The sequence below is a fragment of the Typopeltis vanoorti genome, chromosome 1 (genome assembly GCF_054136105.1).
Source record: "Typopeltis vanoorti isolate ZY-2024b chromosome 1, IOZ_Tvanoo_1.0, whole genome shotgun sequence".
In the NCBI taxonomy this organism is placed as follows: domain Eukaryota; kingdom Metazoa; phylum Arthropoda; class Arachnida; order Uropygi; family Thelyphonidae; genus Typopeltis; species Typopeltis vanoorti.
This window is the reverse complement of record NC_143549.1, coordinates 66342898-66365863: the sequence shown is the minus strand read 5'-3', so window position 1 is coordinate 66365863 and position 22966 is coordinate 66342898. Positions and strand designations below refer to the sequence as shown.

The 22966-nt window shown below is 35.3% G+C and overlaps 1 protein-coding gene across 1 annotated transcript in view; it reads left to right on the top strand.

Annotated features, from left to right (window-relative positions):
- The window catches only part of LOC150110054 (ATP-binding cassette sub-family F member 2), a 172481-nt gene that overhangs the window by 122212 nt on the left and 27303 nt on the right, over positions 1–22966 (top strand). Inside the window, exon 10 of the mRNA XM_090390946.1 lies at positions 7802–7891. Within this exon, the coding sequence (XP_090247072.1) occupies positions 7802–7891 (90 nt within the window). The remainder of the gene's footprint in view (positions 1–7801; positions 7892–22966) is intronic.

Below are 22966 nucleotides of genomic sequence, written 5' to 3'. Positions count from 1 at the left end.
TTCATGGAACATTTTGAATAACGTATCTTTGACAACATTTCACCCAGATGTACTCATTGGTTCAGATATATCGATGACATTTTTGCTATATGGAATAGTTCTTCTGATGAACTTCAACAGTTTCTAAGTTAAATGCACTTCATCCAAGGATCCAGTTTACCCTACAAGTAGAATCAAATAAGCAGTTAGCCTTTTTAGATCTTCTAATTCTTTGCCAACCAGATGGTAACCTACATTTCTCAGTCTATGGAAAGAAGACTCATACAGGCCATGCTGAATTTCATCACCATCCCAGTCAGAAGGCAGGAATTATTAAAACACTGGTTCATCGGGCCCATTCCTTTTGTTCTTCAGGCAATCTATTACAGAAAGAACTGCAATATATTATTTCTTCATTTCTATTTAATGGATGTAAGAATTCCTTCATCAAAACAGCTTTGAGTAGTTTTAATGTCTTCCTCTTCAAATACAGAAGAAATAACATGCATTCCTATCCCTTATGTACAAGGCATTAGTGAACATATAGCAAAAGTTTTAAAACCACTGAATATTTTTGTTGCCTTTCGACCATTCAGAAAAATCTCCACATCTTAATTATCCAGGTGTCTACCAGATTCCTTGCTCTTGTGGATTATCTTATTTCGGACAAACAGGAAGATCTGCCTCTGTTCAGCTAGAAGAACACCAGTCTTATATTCAATACCTTGAACCTGAACAGTCTGGACTTGCAAAACATGCCATCATCATCACTAGACATAGAGTTCATTGGAAAAAGACAGGAGTCCTTCACAAAAGTCAGTTCCTCGTGGAACGGCTTTATAAAGAAGCGTGTAAACTTTACTTCGCTCTTCTAACTTAAACAGATCCGATGGTTTACATCTTTTCTCTTTATGGGAGATAGTACTTTATAAATCAGATAAGCTTTCCTAACTTTTTAGTTAGGAAATTTATTGACCTTTTTAGTTATCTTACATTAGCTACTTAGGTGGCACTTTTTGGAATTGTCAGTTATTGTTTAATTTTAGCTTAAAATGTACTGTAGATGCCTGTGACATGCAGGTGAAAATTATACTATTAAATAATCTTTTTATGTGAGTTTTTCGGTTATTAATTTTATATTGATATTCATTTCATTATTATTATGTAACCCCTCCAGGGAGTCCAAAGGCTCATCGAAGGAGGGCACCTCTACAACTCTCCATCTCCACCACTCATTTCACCACCTGCAACTATCTTCATTTATCACCAACCACCACTACTATTTTCACAGACAATCGCAAACATCCATTCTCACAGCAGGATTCGAACCTGCAGCCTTTTGGCTGGAGAGCAGATATGCTAACCACTCAGCCAACCAGGCCAGCTTAAAATTTTTATCTCGCTTAAAACTAATATTTGATACCTTTTATTCTGCCTTGTGTAGAATACCTGAGGAATAGAAATCTAAAGCCATCCTCATCATATAAAAAATGAGAAAGAGAATATTGACAACTATAGGTCAGTATGTTTCCTCTCTCACCTCTATAAAATATTCACAAGACCCATACTACATAGAATGAAAAATACTATGAAAATGCAAACAGCAAGCAGGGTTTAAGGATTCTCCACAACAGATTAAATACGTACGGTTAACCAGCTAACTGAAAAATGCACAGAACATAATCTTTCACTTTGTCTGTTATTTATTGATTTCAAAAAAAAATCATTTGATTTTTTTTTTTGAAATCAATAGTGGACAGACAAACAGCAAACAGATTACTTAAAAAAAATGTAGGGAAAGGAATAAGACAAGGAGATGTGATCTGTCCCAATATCTTTACATCATCTGTAGAAAACACTCAAAAACAAAAACCTAGATGGAGGTTTAAGTATAGATGGAGAGAATCTTAAAATACTCCTGTTTGCTAATGATGTGGTTCTGATATTTCATCAACCATCTGAAGTAGAAATGTTGAACATAACAGATTTGCACTGTAATTGCAGGATTAGAAATATACCTCAATATGACAAAGTGGGTGAGAAACAAATACTGTCATTGCCACCTAACTAAAGAGCAGAATAAAGTCATAGAGTAGAAAGCTAGATTACTTGGAATAAGCAATCAGAATGAACAGTGATATATCAGATGAAATAGATACAAAAAGGGGTGCTTATCCTAACCTGATAAGACTATCACATTCCAAAAAATAAATGTCTAAATAAGATCAAACCATTTTAATAGTCTACCAGCAGTGACCTACTACAGTGAGACATGAAACACAACAAAAGAAAGAAAAAAGCATAATAGCCACCACAAAGGGCAATAGAAATAAGAGTTTATAATATAAGCAAGAAAGATCATACTAAGACGCACTGAAATAAGGAAAAAATCTAAATTTAAAGATGTGGTAGAAGCTATCTAAAAAGAAAGGGGGAGAAGGACACTAGATGGACTTCAAGAATAATAGACTGCAATCCCAGACACACAAAACCTGGTAGATGATCTAGGAGATAGAAAGGATCCTATGTTAAAGTCAGTGGGGGGGGGGGTAGGCTCATGAACACAGGTCCATCATGGAATCATGCTGTACATTTATGTAGGCATACATGAGGACAGGCTTAGCAAATTGTGGGAGAGAAGCTTTAGAACAACAAGCTGAATTCATGTGAAATAAAGGTTGTTGGGAGTAGATTTTTGCTTTTGACCAAATAATCAAGAAATCATTGCAGTGTGTGCTCTTGCAGCTACACATGAAAAGATACCATTCTTGATGTGCTTTATTCATTATAATATGCTGATGATGGTTTTTGAGATGTACACCAAAATATTTGTATGTAATCTTAAATCTTTAAGTAGTTCAGTTTGTTCTGTTCTCTTTAAGTAGTTTAAGTTTATCTGTAATCTTTAAGTAGAGCCTGGTTTATCCAAATCCAGCAAGCTCCTATCTCATGTCCTGATGTAATTTATGAATTTCAGTAAATTTCCTCTCTGTCCCCTGTTAGAATAAATTCATCAAATTATAGTTAACCAACAATTTCTGACTAAGCTTGTAGATGGATTTTATCGTGATAATCTTCTCTTCATACTCTTTTTTTTTTTGACACCCATGAAAAACCTTTATGAGAAAAGTTGAGAGCCATAATCCAACATTGCCTTGACCTAGTGATATATTATGGTATCATAACTTCCTTTCTCCTACAAGTGAAGTTTCTTTTAATTATGCTACTATGTGTTGATCTTTTTAGTGTTTTCTTACCAATATGATTCCTAAGCTTGAATTCTCTATTAAAGAAAATATCCAAAATGTTGATTCATTATCAAATATTTAACAAAGTCATGATAAATTTTAAGGTGCCTGTTTCCCTGCTGACTTTAACACTATCCTGTAAAGAATTAGATCATCTGGATTCTGTCCACTATTAACTACTGCTGCTACTATTACTGCAGATATTATCATAATCGTGATAATAATTAGCTAACGCTTTTTATTTCCATACAGGAAGTAGGCAAGGCCTTTTAATCCTATCTAGCTTTAGGAGACTGAGTGGATAGCTCAATTTCCACCAGTAGCCAATCAGAGATAGCTGGCTCATGACTATCACTAATTATAAGCGGCAGAATGAGAGATAGACAAACAAGTTCTGCCATCTCTTAGTAGCTAATCCTAACAGGATATGTTAACCTTCCTACCACCTGAGGTGGATGAAATATCCAGCCCACCATAGCATTCTGCATGGATCAAAACTTCATCGGCATTGTACCTTTTATCGTGCCATTACCTCCCTCCGCCGTTAATCCCTTTACGGCTATTTTAGAGCCATTCGTGGATTAACTGTTGCCTGACTAAAAGTTTGTGTCACCTGTCTTTACACACACTGTTTTACTTGGAATTTTCTTTACTGTCCTAAAATATTTGACTTTTTTGCCTCTAAAATGATTTATTGTGTTTCTTTTCCAAAAACTGAAACGAATTTCACATGTGCGAAAATAATCAATCCTGAAATAACCATCTATCAGCCTTTGCAATTAATCTATTTAGTAGTAGCAAAGTTGCTGTATTATTCTGTTGTATTATAAATTTATTCTTCAAATCACTGCAACGGAACAGTTGCACTGGTTGTTCCAATATAGAACCAACTTTTTTCGCAAATTTTCGATGTTTGCATTGAACATATTATGTCACATATTTATATTTTTGAATAATATTTATTGAAATAAATATGACCTTTTGCTTTCTTTCCTAGCAAAATACTGTTATATGGATCATCACATTTCAGTTTTAGAAACAAATTTTTTTTTTTTTTTTTGTTTTGTTTTATGAACAACAAGCGATGTTGTTATATTGCATAACTTGGTTTCCGATCGTGAATCTTTTTAGTATCAAAAATTTATATCCAATGATGTTTTAGCAGGGATTCTTTGCCTTTTTTTTTTGTAGGATGCACATTACTATAATGTCCAGTGCGTAACCACTGTAGATATGTTGAAAATATAACATGAAGGATATCGTATACAGAATGATTCAAAATTTATGCTCATTTTGAAGATTTTCTAATGCTTACCCCCCCCCCCCCCCCCCACACACACACATCCTTATCCTCTCCTGGAATTCAATTACATAACCACTCTAAATTTCTACAGGTTCGTAAACGTTTCCAGACAGTATTCAAAATCTATTACTTCATTTTACCATTATATGCTATATTTTCACCACATAAAATTGTTTATATGCTTACCACACAAAAGAAAGTTCAGTAGTATTATTTTAGTTTCTTTTTCTTAAAATAATCTAAATATTTTTACTTCTACTTATGCTTCTGGTTGCAATTTCTGAAGTAATCTAATGTCTTAGGAATACTTGTAGTAATCCTCTTAGCTGGAGGAAAAGGCTTAGATTACTCTCAGTGTGTTGAGGAAGAATTCAATTTTCTTCCTCAACACACAAAGCATTAGAAAATCTTCAAAATGAGCATAAATTTTGAATCATTCTGTATACGATATCCTTCATGTTATATTTTCAACATATCTACAGTGGTTACGCACTGGACATTATAGTAATGTGCATCCTACAAAAAAAAAAGGCAAAGAATCCCTGCTAAAACATCATTGGATATAAATTTTTGATACTAAAAAGCTAAGTTTTTTAGCTAGAAGGGACACTAAAGTGCCTCAAGCTATAGTGCGAGATACATCAAGAATGTCGTGTTTCATTTTCAATTAGTAGACATTCTAACATAGAAAAAATACAGACATTTCTTTTACAGGCTGATACAGTATTAATGCTGAAATAAGTTCTTAATTTATAATGATCAGTTTCATTTTTATTATCGAAAAAGTATAAATTATTTCATATAATCTTTTGAAAAAGAGGACTTGAATTATTCTAAAGAGAAAAGGAGCACATGCTTCACATAATCTTATTTTTTGGGGAGGGCAGGAAGGTTATATCTCATCTTCTTTATACCCCTCTTTATACCTTGCAGTGTCGAGGGTCCATTGATCATCGGACCTCAATCCGTTTACAGGGATAAGGTGGTCAGCCCTATGCCCCGGTATATCCTATGGCCTGTAGTGTTAAGTTCTCAAGGCCAGTTTGTCTGCTTTGCGGGATGAAAAACCCCAGAATAAACTGGGGAAAAAACCCTGCTGTCTACGCCCAAGACTGGCTAACTTGGCTATGGCTGAGAAAGATCCTTCAGCTCCTGACATCACCGACGGGAATCGAACCTAGGACACTCCTTCCCCAGGCATATGGTTGCGAAGTGCATAACCACTAGGCTAACTGCGTGGAAGGTTATATTGAAGACTTATTCAATTTTCAGATATTTCAGAGAATTTATTTTATAAATCATTTGCAAGACAACCGTTATGAACGTAAATCACTTGGGGAAACATGTCCATTCATTTTAGTGTAAATAGTAGCAAAGGTTTAGCTACTTCAACAATGCCACGTATCTAAACTAGAAGAAACTGTCGTTATATCTGCTGATGTTAGGACTCTTACATAAATAATTTTTCTGGCATGAATTCTCTATCAGCTATAGTGTAATCAATCTACAGATTTTTGTCCTCTTGTATTCTACCAACTTATGTGCAGTGATTTCTTCTTTGTACTACAAGAAAAAAAAAATCAGATAACACAAGAAAAATATGGGGTATTTTCTTTTTCGTTGGGTGAATTTACAATGTTCTCTTTGTGTTTTGAAAAGAAAGTACAAATGATTTTTTTCTTACTATTTTTGCCATTGTAACATCTGATACAATTATAAGAGTGACATTTTACCGTTTTTCTCCCACACGAGAAAAAGAAATATGACAATAATGTTGATTCTGTTGAACTTTTGTAGTAGTAATTTTTAATACAAAAACTTTGTAATTTAAACATATATATATATATATATATATATATAAAAGCAAAAGTATTGCTTATTATAAAATTGAAGCATAATATCTGAACTAGCAGAAAATATATACATATCAATTTAAATCGTAACCATTAATTTTATTTTGTAATGACCAATTATACAGGGAAACCAAGAAGGTGAAAAGAAAAAAAATTTAGTGTTATGATTGAAGAATTTCATTATTCTCTATAAAGTAAAGTTGCTCAAGCATGTCCTTCAGGAAATCTGTGAAGTATTCTTCGAATCATGATTTCGAACAAAAATATAACATAATCTCGAACGTCGGCAGCCTTTTTTTTAAATGATATTTCAAATAATTATCGTGAATTAATTTCTTCGAGACAAAGAAAATGTTTTGTGGAGTAAGCGATTAGAAAAAATTAGCGTGCACACACACACACACACACACACACACACACACAAAAATTAATTAAATTGGTTCTCGAAGGTAACGCAATATTTAAGTGAAGAAATTATGCAAGGATCTTTATTTTGTCCAGCCATTAAAATTGTATTGTACAATAAAAAGAGAAAATAAAAATAATTTCTATATTTTTAGTTTATCCAATATAACTATAATTCAGTTACCCAGCATAGAACAATGAACTGCATTTCTTGTTATAGGTAACTGAGTCACAGCTATGAGCCTGAGATAATCTGATTAAGTGCTCTCAGCGTGAGGGATTATCACACCTTCTAATGGACATGCTGGCCGAATTGCACTTCTTATCAGTGTTCTTTCAACAGATAGCATGCATCGTATCCAGATTTAGCTGGACGTCTATAGACGTCCTGGCCAGTTGGGAGGTTAATGTCTGAAATAATATGGGTTCTATGGTTAATTTTCTTGAGTTTATTTACGGGACGAAAAAACCCACTTGCCCATGGCAGAGAACAGCTAACTCATGAATTAGTTGAAGAAAAGCTCAGAAAAGTTCCTCCAAACTAGACTTGAACTTAGGTATCTTTGGGTGACCTAGTGCAGAAGATGCAAGCACCACTTCCATTGAGCTACACAGGCCTTCCACTGCTAACATTTTGTTTATCATTATGTATATTCATAAAAAGAGAGAAAAAAAGCACTCACTATTTTGCTGAATTTTACACAACTTAATAATAATGTTTAATTGTACATATGCAAATGCTCTGTGTGATGATAATCCTTTGTTGCAAAGGCCAGAGGGATTTTTTTGACTGATTTTTCATTGGTTTATTCTTTGTGTTTGGTTATTCACTTTTGAAGTGGAAAAGGGTGTCTGAATGCTGTAAGAATATGTACTATTAACTTCTGTATTTTGATATCATCGGGAAAAACAGTTTGTTCCATTCCTGTAATAATCATACAGTGGTATTAAAATTTGTCCTATTATATGATGGTAACAATGATCTGATAAAGTAGAAATGTCTTTTTTTTTAGGTTGTCCAGTTTTGCTTTCCCTCTTGTGGGACAATTCCTCCTCCTGTCATCATGGTTCAGAATGTTTCTTTTAAATATAAGGAAGATGGGGTACGTAAATTTCTCTGATAATTGAAAAAAATTAAATTGAAAAGTAATAAATATATATAGACTAAAACTTTGCCATTATACTTACTGTGGATATATAGAGCCATATATTTTATATGGCCTGGATCAAGCAGTACTTAATTTTTACAAAAAAAAGTTTTTGTACTTCATAGTAAGCAGTTCAACACATGGGACAGCCATTCTAAATTACTTAAATTCTCATTGGTTAAACTATAACTGAAAAGTATTCTGTTCTCCCAGTGATGGGCTTGTTTTTGTTAACATAGAGAAATAATCTAATTCCTCAGAATGTCTGAGGAAGTCAGTTATCAAATTGAATTGATGGTTTCTCTGAAAACTAAGTACATCAGCATTTTATTCAAATGCTGATGTACTTAGTTTTCGCTAATTAAGTTAATTATGATTATGAAAATTACTTGTTTTTTCATTTGAAGATATGACATTTAACTTGATTAATAGTCAACTGGAAAAATTGAATACATTGCATTTTTGTATATGCAAAGAAAAATAAATACAAGAATGCAGTATAAGCTATTAATAATGGAATAGAATGTTTGCATGTATTGTTTCATGTTAAGCACTGCAATGCAGAAAGCATTTTTGTATATGCAAAGAAAAATAAATACAAGAATGCAGTATAAGCTATTGATAACAGAATAGAATGTTTGCATGTATTGTTTCATGCTAGTCACTGCAGTGCAGAAAGCTTTTACTTAAAGATTTATTAGATTTTTTTCACACAGCATGCAGAATTAAGGTTCTATGTTACTGTGTGTTCTCCTTCATAGATTTCATAACTTCAAACAGTTTGTTCTATAGGACTGGCTGCAGATGCAGTACTCCTAATCTGATCCTGGAGTACTTCAGATCTCAGCTAGCCTAATAATTACTGGCAAGCTTTGCAAAATGTAAAGCTGATACCAGTGATACTAACATGTACAAGAGAACAAAAGGTATTCTGTATTCCATTTATCAACATCTCGTGTGGCATTTCAGTAATAATTCAACCACCACCCCCATGTGCACACAATTTTTTTTCATTCTCCCTTGAAAACCATTTAGAAATAAGTAATTAAATGTTTTGGAAATTCAGTTTCTATATTAAATGACATTAAATCCCATAACCTATTAGTCATGGTTGTTTCTTTCCATTATGCTTATTAAGATAGTATTCTATGAAGAAGGGTAAAAATGAAAAATTCAGCTCATGAACTTACTCTTTGATTTATATCAGAAAATACTGTTATGTCATAAAGTTCTTGTGTTCTTTTTGCCTTTGAATTTTCATATTTAAAAGCAGAAGTAACACAAGTCTTCTAGTTGAGCAACATCAAAATATTACTTTCTGTGACTAATAGTTTCTACATCGGATATTAATAATTCAATATGTAGTTCGATTAGACAGTACAGTATTTCTGAAACACTATTGAAATTGTTATTAAAAGAAAAATATAAATAGCATATTCTTCATGGGAATCTATTCAGGGTGTGTTAGGTCTGCACCTCACTCCCAAGAAATTCATGAAGAAATAGTTTTTGAGTAATTCTTCTTCTGCAGCTTTTCGCACTTAAGTAGGGTCGCTGTTTGTAGTGAGTCTCCTCCACAACCTCCTGTCCTGGGCTGTAGCCACATCCAAGTTCTTCATCCTCAAGTCCTCCTCCATCTCTTCTTTGGCTACCCATGCTTCCTCCTCCCCTACACATCCATCTGCATGACCTTTTTCCCCCCACACTCTTCCCTCCTCCCTCATCACATGACCAAACCATCTCAACCTTGCCTCCTGTATCTTTGCTCCTAAGTTCGTAACTTTCACTGGTTCCCCTTACATAGTCATTTCTCAGACTGGTCACACCTCACATCCACTTAAGCATTTTCATCTCTCTCCGTTACCTCCATCCTGCTGATGTTATTTTTCCTCAGGGCTACAGTTTCCATAGCATACGTCATAGCTGGTATCACTACTGTCCTGTAGATTTTGCCTTTTAGATTGATCGGCACCCTCTTATCGCATAGCACTTCATCCATCTCTCTCCAGTTCCTCCATCCTGCTTGTATCCTGCATCCCACTTCCTTCTCAGCCTCACCATCCTCTTTCATTGTTGAACCTAAGTATCTAAAGTCACTGACCTTCCTGATGATATTTCCTTCCAGCTTCAGATCTGTCTCCTGGCTGCCATCCACTTTGCAACACATATACTCTGTCTTACTTCTGCTCAGTCTCATACTTCTCTCTCTTCCAGTACTTTCCTCAAACTTTCCAGTTTAGCTGCCACTTCTTCTCTTGATTCTGCACATAGCACGATGTCATCTGCATACAACATAGTCCAAGGCATATCTTCTCTCACCTCCTCTGTCACCATCTGCATCAAATATTAAACAGGAATGGACTTAATGCTGACCCTTGATGCAAGCCAACTGTCACTGGAAAACTTTGTCTCTCCCAGGTAGGTCCAAACTCTTGTCTTCACATTTCTGTAATCTCCTGCACCAGTCTGACATATTTCTCTGGTACCTTCTTCTCCCTCAGACACCTCCAGACTTCTTGCCTTGGCACTCTATCATATGCTTTCTCCAGATCAATAAATACCAGCTGTATCTCCCATTGCTTCTCTCGAAACTTTTCCATCATCTGCTGTAACCCAAAGATAGCATCTGCTCAATCGACCAGGTATGAAGCCAAATTGCTCCTTTGCAATCTTCACCTCCTTCCTCAGTCTTTCATCAAGCGCCCTCTCTAGATTTTCATTGTGTGGGAATTTGCTATTTCAAATTATTTATTTGAAATAGTAAATTTAGTTTAATCCTTTATCCAAGCATAAGCAAACAAAGTTTGCGCCCGAAGTATCTTCAGGACTGAGGCAACTCGTGGTAAAAGTGGATTAAGCTCTCATCACCTGTCTTAGTATCTCCCATAATGCAAAGCACATCTTGCTGATATGTATAATGCTATGCATTAAGGGAAGGGCAACTACTCAGATCGGTTTCAACCTTTATTAAGGTCTCGTCAGTGGGAACCAACTTCTAGTATTTGAAATAGTCTTGAACTGTTGCAAATATGAAGACATTCAGAGTGTGACTAAATGAGATGAAGCAAGTTTTGCACATGTAATATATATACAAAGAAGGCAAGCTTTGCACTAGTCATATATGAAAAAAAGTAATGGCTAAAGGTGAGCAGAGATTATGCAGCACACAACATGCTGGTGCATGCACACTAACTGAAATTTGCATGGGAATTAAAGGTGTGTTGGCTCTCAACAGTACAGATAGCTTAGTTCTTAGTAGGTTATCTGTATCTGAGAAGCCCAGTGCAGTTAGTTATTCCTTGTGATTTCCTATTAGATTACTGTGTGTGTGTGCTCGCGTGCACACACACACATATAAAAAATAATAATAAATAAAATTAACAGCGTATATTTTTCTACCTACTGCAGGGTGAAGGCCTCTCCCATTGCAGGGGTCTACTACCAGCGTGACCCAGCTCATATTGGGAGAGGACAATCGTAAACATCCATGCCTACGCAGTCGAACCTGCAACCTCTTAGCTGGAGAGCGGATATACTAACCACTTGGCCAACTAGACCGGCACACATACATATATATTAAATTAACATTTATTTTTATTCTTCTTTGGGAAACAGTGTTGAAGATGTTTTATATATAGTGCGACCACAGATGTGAGATCCCTCGACACTTTTGCACATGGCAGAAGGCAAATCTATTCTGATAATAGGATAATCAATGGGTTTCGTGGGATGAGTTTTTATTATTATATGTTGGAAAATTAGCTTTTCTTTTATGAAAATTCATTTTTAAAGTGGTAACTATTTTGCTTGTACGTGTGTTAGTAATGAATTCTTACATCGCCTTATTCCTTTCTCCCATTCAACATGAATTGACTCTTCTTGGTACATTGCCAGTTGCTGAGTGTCTTGCATCTGTGGTCAGACAGTACATATGTTTCAAAGTGAGAATATGAACTAAAGTTAAAAAATTGTTAAAGACTGTAGACTCTGCCTCTTCTAAATTTACATAGCATTAACATCTCAGAAATGAAGGATTTAACTGATATATAAATAGAATGGTTTTTGTTAATAAAGTAAATTTTTTTAATTAGTGATTTTTAATAATGGTACCTTACCACAACACATGCCCTGGAATACCCTCCATATGTTACTGATATACATTTGTTTCCATTGAAAGCTATGACTGTTATCACTTCAATTTTGTCTTTTCTACCTTCATTTCAGAATCTCTAACTTGATCACTTTTTCAGATTTTGTGCTATCTTCAGCATCTTTTGGTATCTTGTAATTCAGTGTTGATATTTCCTAGGATGACTACTTTGTTCTCATGTTGTAGTTATTACTTATGACATTCTTGTTATGGATGATTTAAATGGACACAACACTCTTTGAAATAATGCAAATTGTAATATGAGGACAAGCTAATATTATGAGAAGGGTTTTCAACACATTCTTGATAACGATAACATCTCCCTCTTAAATACGGGAGGTAACACCTTCCCATATACCTACTGAACATTATCTCCAGTTGACTAAACAATGTGATCTTTGTTTTCTTGGTGCAACTAAGCTGGAAGTAGAAAAAAATATACAGGAGCAATCATTTAGCTGTGATATCTACTCTTTTGTGTGAATAACCATGTAATCCTCCACAGATTTCACATGGGAAGATAGTTCAAGCTTTACTTCGACATTTTTATTCCAAATACAGTCAGCTACTTTCTGATCAGTGAGATGGTGAATTGCAGTACAATGTATAATACAAGCTACTACAACTGCTATAAAAAAAAGTGAGTTTTTACTTTTCCACAAGCTGTAATTCAGAATGCACAGCAGCCAAGAAAGTGGAAAATAAAGCTTGAAGCATCTTCTGCAGATTATCTGCTTCCAGAGATTTAATTTGCTTTTAAACCATAATACATCCATTATTGGAGCTGATAAAATTTGAATATCCAGTTTACATCATCTGCATGGTGAATAAGCTTGTACTCCCACATTTTATTGTTATCATAAGTGTTTTTCATTCAAAGTAATCATTAAATGGAAATCCACAGCAGCTGCTAAGCAACCGATCACATCCGTACAACCTGTAAGTACTTATAGTGCATTAAATCAGCTATACTTCTAATTAAAAATCAACCATCATTAAAAAAAGCCAATGATGAACGAAGCACCCTGTGTCTCTGCAGCACTGTTGATCACCAATAAAGTGCTGCAGCTGTAAAATTGATGTCACTGATAATAAAAAAAAAAGGTGTATTGTGTAAGTTCTGTTGCCACTGGCTACATGCTTCCTGTGCAATAATCAAATCGGTGCACAAGCTATTTATTGCCCCAAACCAGCCATTTTTCTGTTCGCTGTGCTTCCCTTCTGTAAAACAGCTCCTGAACTTAGGCAAATGACTCGGAAATCTTGAGCAGCATATCAATGATATGAATGAAACTTTTTCCTCTAAAATACGAGCACCGGAAGTTAAGCTCAAACTAACTGACAATCAGCGCAACAACACAAGTTCATCCTTGCCTGCAAATGAACTCTGGGACCTAATTGTCAACAGTACACAACTTGATGGAGGCCAAAAACAAAAATTTCAACAGCATCATTTTTAACTTTCTGACAGTAAACGGGAAAATCACTAAGAGAAGACATCATCAAATTAGTAGAAGAATGCAACATCATCTTTAAATAATATCATCAGGTGCCATCGTTTCAGACCCATAAATCAAAGAAAGCACAAGGCAAACTTTTCATGCCTCATAAAAGTGACTTGTAATACACCAACAAGCACATCTAAATTAATAACAGTGATCAACAAGTTCAAAGACACTTGTCCCTAATTGTGCATATGTGCTCCACCAGACCTAACATTTGCCCAGAGGGAACAAAGCATCTTCATAAATAACTAGAAGAAAAATGCTAAAATGGAAAAAACAATTGGATCATAAACCACAAATAAGATAAATCACTGCAAAAATCAAGCGACGCCATTAGTAGCCACCGTGGAGACCATTATGCAGGCACTGTATAGGAAACGTGCAAGATCCTTGTGGCCAAATATATGCCTCACAGAACCTTGTATATCCCTTCACCAACATGTGTGTGGCCTAAACTCCATAACAGTGTCCACTACCATCTTCAGTCTACCAAACCCCACCTACTCTTTCTGGCAGAAACTCGAATCTCACCTCACTTTTTTTTTTTGCCATTTTTCAAATATACTTACATAAATCTTATTAGAAACACTTAGTAAGAAAATTTCTGTTACTCTCACATTCAGATTTCTTTCCCTTATTATATATACATGCTATGAGTGCTTTATTCCAATCATGAGCACAAATTCACATGGAGAGAAGAGGGTAGGAATAAGAAAAGTCTCATTGACTATGTTATTGTTGATAGTGATGTTTTCTCCCTGGTGCAGGACACCAGAGTGTGCAGAGGATTTGAAATTGGAAGTGATCACTATTTGGTCTTGAGCAGGATAAAATTGAATTTCATATTGAAAAGAATAACGTGTAAGAAAGTTTTAAAGCGAATAAAAGTTGAGCAGCTCTCAGATGTGAACTGTAGACTAAAATACACACAGATTATCATCATCATCATCAAATTCCTGCCATGTACCCTCAAGGGGCGTACAGGATATGACAGTACTACATGAAAAAATTACATCATTACTAACTTCCTATCTACAATTTTCCTCCAAATCAGTCTGCTACTTGTCAAGACTCCAACATTATCAGATCTTATATTTCTATCGTCTAAGGCACTTTGTACAGTATCAATCCACCTATATCTTGGTCTTCCTCTGGGTCGTTTTCCTGCCAACCTGGCAGAGAACACTTGTTTTGCTAATCTTTCCTCTCCCATTCTATTTAAGTGACCATACCATCTGAGATTAGCTCTGCTAACGCATTCCTGGATGCTGACAATGTCAAGTTCTTTCCTAATATCCTCATTATTAATATGATATTGCCATTGATGCCATCTGTTCACGCCTCTGATCTTTCTCAGGACTCTCATATCTGCGGTCTCTAGTCTTTGGTCAAGTGTTTACTTCTGACCCAGCTCTCAGATCCATAAGTTAAAATTGGTTTGAACACTGTCTTGTATACAGCTAATTTAGTGTTCCGACTAATTTCTTTCTTATTCCATATGAATTTATTCAATTGACTTCCCACGATACCAGCTTTGCTGATTCTGTTGTCTATTTCTATATTTAGTTTACCATCTTCAGTAAAAATTGTGCCTAAGTAGCTGAAAAGTTTTACTTGTTCCACAGGTTCTCCATTCACAACACAGTTGACATTTTCAATGATTCTGCCTATTTTCATTGTCTTTGTCTTTTTATTGCTGACCTTCATACCATATCTATTACAACAGCTATTCAATTTAGTCAGAGAAGTTTGCAGACTTGTAGCGGATTTATTTAGAAGTATAAGATCATCTGCATAAAGCAAAGAGCTGACATTAACAACTCCAATTTTGATATCAGGCTTAATACCACATTCCTTCATAATGTGATCCATATAGATAATGAATAACAGAGGGGATAATGTACATCCTTGTCTCACACCAGATTCAACATTAAACCATCCTCCTGCACCTCCTTCAATTCCAACTGCTGACTTACAACTCAAACAAAGACTAAGTATTGCTTGATATAATGCCCCATTGACACCATATAACTGCAGGTAATTGAATAGCTTCTCTCTTGGCACCTTGTCATATGCCTTTTCCAAATCGACAAAACTTAAATACAGATCTTTGTTATATTCCCATGCTTTCTCGACTATTTGTCGTAAAGTGAAGATCTCATCCTGGCAGCCTCTATTTGGCCTGAATCCAGCTTGTTCTTCACCAAGCTTTTTTGCCACAATTCTTCTCAACCGTTTCTCAAGTATACCTGCATAGATCCTGCCAGGAACACTCAGTAGGGAAACACCTCTGTAACTCTCACATTCAGTTTTATTTCCCTTTTTATATATGGGTACTATGAGAGCTCTACTCCAATCATCGGGAATTCTTCCCTCTGTCCAGGCTTTCTGAACTATGCAGTGCAGCCACTGTAAGACTCTTATACCACCATACTTCAGCATTTCTGATCGAATATCATCCACTCCTGCTGCCTTTCCACACTTCAAGCCTTTGATGGCTTTTTCCACTTCAAGCATGGATATGTATTCCCGACTGCATGCCTGGTCAGTGTTTTTTATCACTGTGCTGTCATCACTGCTTGTTTCATTTAGCAGCTTTTCAAAGTAATTACTCCATACTTCAAGGATATCTTTTTCTCCTGTTTTCACTTCACCTTTATCATCTCTAATTCCCTTTACAGCACTCTTTCCTCCATTCCTAAGCTTCTTCAAGAACCTCCAGAATATTTTGCCACCTTCTTGATATTTATTTTCTATATTCTTGCCAAAGTCTTCCCATGACTTTTGTTTAGCCAGTTTTACACAGTGTTTAGCTTTCTTACATTTGTCTCTGTATTCTGTAAGAGTAAAAGCTGACTTATTTGCCAGGAACTTTTGATATGCTTTCTTCTTTTCCTTCACTGCCTCTTTAACTTCCTGTGTCCACCAGGGAGTTCTGATTTTTTTATCCTTGCACACAACCTCACCACATGCCACTCTGGCAGAATCAATCAATGTTTTCTTTAGAGTTTGCCACTGAATCTCCAAGGTTTGATTCCTGTTCTCAAACTCTTTCATTTCCTTTTCAATAATATTTCTGTATTTTAGTCTACAGTTCACATCTCAGAGCTGCTCAACTTTTATTCGCTTTAAAACTTTCTTACATGTTATTCTTTTCAATATGAAATTCAATTTTATCCTGCTCAAGACCAAATAGTGATCACTTCCAATTTCAAATCCTCTGCACACTCTGGTGTCCTGCACCAGGGAGAAAACATCACTATCAACAATAACATAGTCAATGAGACTTTTCTTATTCCTAGCCTCTTCTCTCCATGTGAATTTGTGCACATTTTTATGTTGGAACATGGTGTTAGTAATAACCAGTCCATGTCCTGTGCAGAAATCCAACAGATATTTGCCATTATTATTAGCTTTGCTCTTTTCTCCAAATTTTCCCAAAATATTTTTGTATGTCTCACAATCATTTCCTACTGACACACAGATTATGGAAGAAAAAATGAAAGAGTTTGAGAACAGAAACCAAACTTTGGAGATTCAGTGGCACACCTTGAAGAAAACCTTGATTAATTCAGCCAGAGAGGCATGTGGCGAGGTTGTCTGCAAGGATAGAGAAATCAGGACTCCATGGTGGACACAGGAAGTTAAAGAGGCAGTGAAGGAAAAGAAGAAAGTGTATCAAAAGTTCCTGACAAATAAGTCAGCTTTTGCTCTTAGAGAATACAGAGACAAATATAAGAAAGCTAAACACTGTGTAAAACTAGTGAAACAAATGTCATGGGAGAACTTTGGCAACAACATTGAAAATAAATATCAAGAAAGTGGCAAAATATTCTGGAGGTTGTTGAAGAAGCTTAGAAATGGAGGAAAGAGTGCTGTGAAAGGAATTAAAGATTATAAAGGTGATGTGAAAACAGGAGAAAAATATATCCTTGAAGTATGGAGTAATTACTTCGAAAAGTTGCTAAATGAAACAACAGTGATGACAGAACAGTGGTAAAAAATACTGACCAGGCATGCTGTCAGGAATACATATCCATACTTGAAGTAGAAAAAGCCATCAAAGGCTTGAAATGTGGAAAGGCAGCAGGAGTAGATGATATTCGACCAGAAATGCTGAAGTATGGTGGTATAATAGTCTTGCAGTGGCTGCACTGCATAGTTCAGAAAGCCTGGAGAGAGGGATGAATTTCAGATGATTGGAGTAGAGCTCTCATAGTACCCATATATAAAAAGGGAAATAAAACTGAATGTGAGAATTATAGAGGTATTTCCCTACTGAGTGTTCCTGGTAAGATTTTTACAAGTATACTTGAGAAACGGTTGAGAAGAATTGTGGAAGAGAAACTGGGTGAAGAACAAGCTGGATTCAGGCCAAATAGAGGCTGTCAGGATCAGATCTTCACTTTACGACAAATAGCCGAGAAAGCATGGGAATATAACAAAGATCTGTATTTAAGTTTTGTCGATTTGGAAAAGGCATATGACAAGGTGCCAAGAGAGAAGCTATTCAATACGCTACAGTTACTTGGTGTCGATGGTGCATTTTATCAAGCAATACGTAGTCTTTATTTGAGTTGTAAGTCAGCAGTTAGAATTGAAGGAAGTACAGGAAGATGGTTTAATGTTAAATCTGGTGCGAGACAAGGATTTACATTATCCCCCTCTGTTATTCATTATCTATATGGATCACATTATGAAGGAAAGTGGTATTAAACCTGATATCAAAATTGGAGATGCTCTTTGCTTTATGCGGATGATGTTATACTTCTAAATAAATCCGCTACAAGTCTGCAAGATTCACTGACTAAATTGAATAACTGTTGTAATAGATATGGTATGAAGGTTAGCAATAAAATGACAAAGACAATGAAAATAGGCAGAATTGTTGAAAATGTCAACTGTGTTGTGAATGGAGAACCTGTGGAACAAGTAAAACATTTCAGCTACTTAGGCACGATTTTTAGTGAAGATGGTAAATTAAATATGGAAATAGACAACAGAATCAACAAAGTTGGTATGGTAGGAACTCAACTGAATAAATGCATATGGAATAAGAGAGAAATTAGTCGGAACACTAAATTAGCTGTATACAAGACAGTGTTCAAACCAGTTTTAACTTATGGATCTGAGAGCTGGGTCAGAAGTAAAACACTTGACCAAAGACTAGAGACCACAGATATGAAAGTCCTGAGAAAGATCATAGGCGTTTACAGATGGCATCAATGGCAATCATATTAAAAACAAGGATATTAGGAAAAAACTTGACATTTTCAGCATCTAGGAATGCATTAGCAGAGCTAATCTCAGGTGGTATGATCGCTTAAACAGAATGGGAGAGGAAAGATTAGCAAAACAAGTGTTCTCTGTCAGTTTGACAGGAAAACGACCCAGAGGAAGACCAAGATATATGTGGATTGATACGGTACAAAGTGCCTTAAATGATAGAAATATAAGATCTGATAATGTTGTGGTCTTGACAAGTAACAGACTGAATTAGAGAAAAATTGTAGATAGGAAGTTAGTAATAATGTAAATTTTTCATGTAGTATTATCATATTCTGTACATGGCAGGAATTTGATGATGACTTACATATATCTTATTAGGAACACTTAGTAAAAAATTTCTCTGTTATTCTCTCATTCAGTTTTCTTTCCCTTATTATATATGCATGCTATGAGTGCTGTATTCCAATCATCCAGAATTTGACACTCTGTGCCTTCTGAACGCACTGTAAAAATTTTATACATCCATATTTGAGGAATTCTGTTTGAATAACCTCTAATCTAGCTGCGTTTCCATATTTCAAGTTTTTGTTGGCTTTTACTACTTCAAGTGTATTCCTGATTGCATTCTTGATGAGGATTTTATACACCATGCCGTCACTGCTTGCTTCATATAGCAATCAAAAGATTGCTAAATGAAATGAGACATCTAGGATATCTTTAAGTACTTAAGTATTCTTTCTTCTATTTCTGAGCTTTTTTAATGTCCTCCAAAAATTTCACCACCTTCCTGATATTTATATTCTATGTTCTTACTCTAAAGTGTCTTTCCATCACTTTTGTTTAGCTAGTTTTACACAGTGCTTGGCTTTCTTACGTTTTCTCTGTATTCTCTAAGAGTATAAGCTTGCTTTCGTGTTGGGAACTTTCAGTACACTTTCCTCTTTTCCTTGACTGCCTCATTAACTTCCTTGTAGACAATCTCACCACACACCTCTCTGGTTGAATCTGTCAATGTTTTTCACTGTGCTCCAAGCTTTGGTTCTTGTTTTCACATACTCTCATTTCTTTCTTGAATGATTGTGTATTTTAGTCTACAGTTCACCTCTGAAAGCTGTTCAATCTTGATTATTTTAAAAACTTTCTTACACTCTTCTTTTCAATATAAAATTCAATTTTATCCTGCACATAACTAAATAGTGGACATTTCTTATTTCAAATCCTTTGTATACTCTTGTCCTGAACCAATCGGGAAAACATCACTATCCACAACAACATAATCAATGAGACCTTTCTTATTTTTTGCATCTTCTCTCCATGTGAATTTATGCACATTTTTATGTTGAATAATGATGTTAGTAATAACTGAGTTCATTTCTTGAACAGAAATCCAGCCAGTATTTATCATTATTATTAGTTTTGCTCTTTTCTCCAAATTTTCCCAAAACATTTCCTACTCTGCTGTTCACATGTGCAACAAGGACCAGCTTTTCCTTTTTTTCATTGGTCTTTGTTTTGGTAATACCTATCATGTTGATCTCATTCTGTCACTCTTTTCGTTTAACATTCAAAATAATTACTCCAGATGTCTAGGATATTTTTATCTTCAGTTTTCATATCACCTTTATCATGTTTGATTCCTTTTTACAGTTTTTTTGCTGGCCTCAAGAACATTTTTCCATCTACTTGATATTATCTTCTGTATTCTTACCAGATTCTTCCCATGACTTTTGATTAGTTAATTTTACTCAGCTTAGTTTTTACATTTTTCAGTGTATTTTTTTATTTTTTTATTTTTGGTCAATCTGCGAACTGATTTTCTAGTAACTTTCGTTTTTTTTTTTTTTTTTTTTTTTTTTTTCCTTCCTGGACTGCTTCTTTACTTCTCGTGTCTACCATGATGTTCTTATTTTTCTATCCTGGCAGACAACTTTGCTGCATGTTTCCCTAGCTGAATCATTGAATGTTTTCTTCAGGACTGAGGCTCCAAGGTTTTAGTTATTGTTTTTGAACTGTTTCAGTTTTATTTCAGTAATGTTTGGTTAATTGAGTCTATAGTTTGCCTGTATAAGCTGCTCAGCTTTAATCCTTTTTAATACTTTCTCAGTGTGATATTCATTTTTATCCTACTTAAAACTAAGTGATAGTCACTTCCAATTTCAGGTCCTCTGTACACTCATATATCCTGAAGCAGCTTTAAGACATCTCTCTGAAGAGATGTCTTCAAGACATCATCATTGAGGCTTTCTTGTTTCTTCATGCAAACTTGTGCCCATCTTTATGTCGTCCATTGTGTTAGTAATGACTTGTCCATATCCTGAGCAGAAATCCAATAGATACGTACCATTATTATTAGCCTTACTCTTTTCTCCAAATTTTCCTTTGTTTTTGGTGTGTGTGTGTTGGGGGGAGACGGTATGTCTACTGCCTACTCTAACTTAAGAAATTCTTCCACTTATTCCTTATTAGAATCTTTTGTGGGACTATAGGTACAAATTAGTTTCATTGTCTATTTCTCCATTTTGAAGTTTGTCCAAATAACTATTTGAAATTGCCTTCCAATCAAGAAGTTTATCATTATGTTCGATGTTGAATGCTATCCTACTCCTTTTTTTCTTTGATCATTAATTCCTGAATATAACATCCTATATTTTATTATTTGGTAAGATTTCGCCTGTTTTTGTGTTGTCTTAGTGATGCCAATTATGTCCATGTGGCACTCTTCCAGTTCTTCTGAAGTTTGATTTCCTTTCCATTAATACTTTCTATATTGATGAGTCCTGTCTTCAGTTATTTTGACATTGAGCTTCTTTTAGATACAGTTTCAGTTTGTTCCTGTAGGTGACTTTTCAGGGTTTGCCTTGGTTTCCTATTAGAAACAGCAGGGACCTTGTTTAACCAAGTAACATCTCTGCCGTCATTAAGTCTTATGTTTTACCATCATATGTATTTCTGGTTTAAACCAGTAGAGATTACAGTTTGGTCAGCTAAGTCCCAAATTGCCAGCTCATCCTTGTCTATTGAGTGCCCAGTGGATACCTACTGAAGGGACACTCCATGTTGAAGGTGAGGATTAGACATTGGGTCAGAAGCTCCAATTGATTCTTTACATTCCTTAGACAAAGTGGAGGTCTCCTGGTTATTGACTTTGATCCTTAAGCAACCATTGTAACACTTGTCAAAAAATTTACTTGATAACAGAAGCAGTTTCTTACAGCTATAAACACTGGTCTCTGTGTTGATGACTTCATCATTCTTACAATATGAATTAGAATTGTAGCAAACTACCTTTCTTCTTGGAGCTTGCAAACAGGGTTTAGGTTTTCACAAAAGACTGTTAGGGTACTCTTTTGCTATAAAGATAGTCTTCATCCTCACCTAGAATAAAGACCAGGAAAAATATTCTCATTTGTGACAGTTCTTGGACCTCATTTAAGCAGGAAGATCCTACTGCAAACATCCTTTTCATCCTGTCTCCAATCTCTTTGTGTGTGCCAGTAGATGTTTTTTTTTTTTTTTTTTTTTTTGCTCCCTCTCTTTTAAGCACTTGCATACTCAAAACTATGGTTCAGAGGGTCTATCCACCACCATCAGTCACAACTGCAAGTGAAGCATTTAGGATATCACATCTACCTACCTAATCTTATGTCAAAGTGAATCAAAGGTTTTGAGACCGGCAGCTGTCTCTGTAGCATGCACTGAAAATAAAATCCCTGCTAGAACATCCTATGTGGCAGCTGTTTTTTGACAATGCTGCAAGAACTTGTATAATACACATTAGATAACCATACATCCCTGTGACCTTACATATCAAAATACTGCAAGCTCTAGATATCGCAACAGACAATATTGTTCACATGCCACAAAACTTTCCACTTTGGCATACTGCATTCTATGGTGTATTTCCTCTCTGTGTAGCCTGGGGTAAACTTCCTCTTCCATTAGTCAGTAGCAGTTACATAGAGCACAATACACTGATTTTCTGCTTGTTTTCATAGATGGTAGAAGTAGAGGTTTTAGCGGAGTTTGCTATCTACCTGGACAGCATGATATTTGGTTGGATCTCAATTGAATTTAATAGTGTGCAGTATCTAAACTGTCTAGAACTGCTTCTCCTAAATTTATATAAACACTCCCTAAGATGCTTAA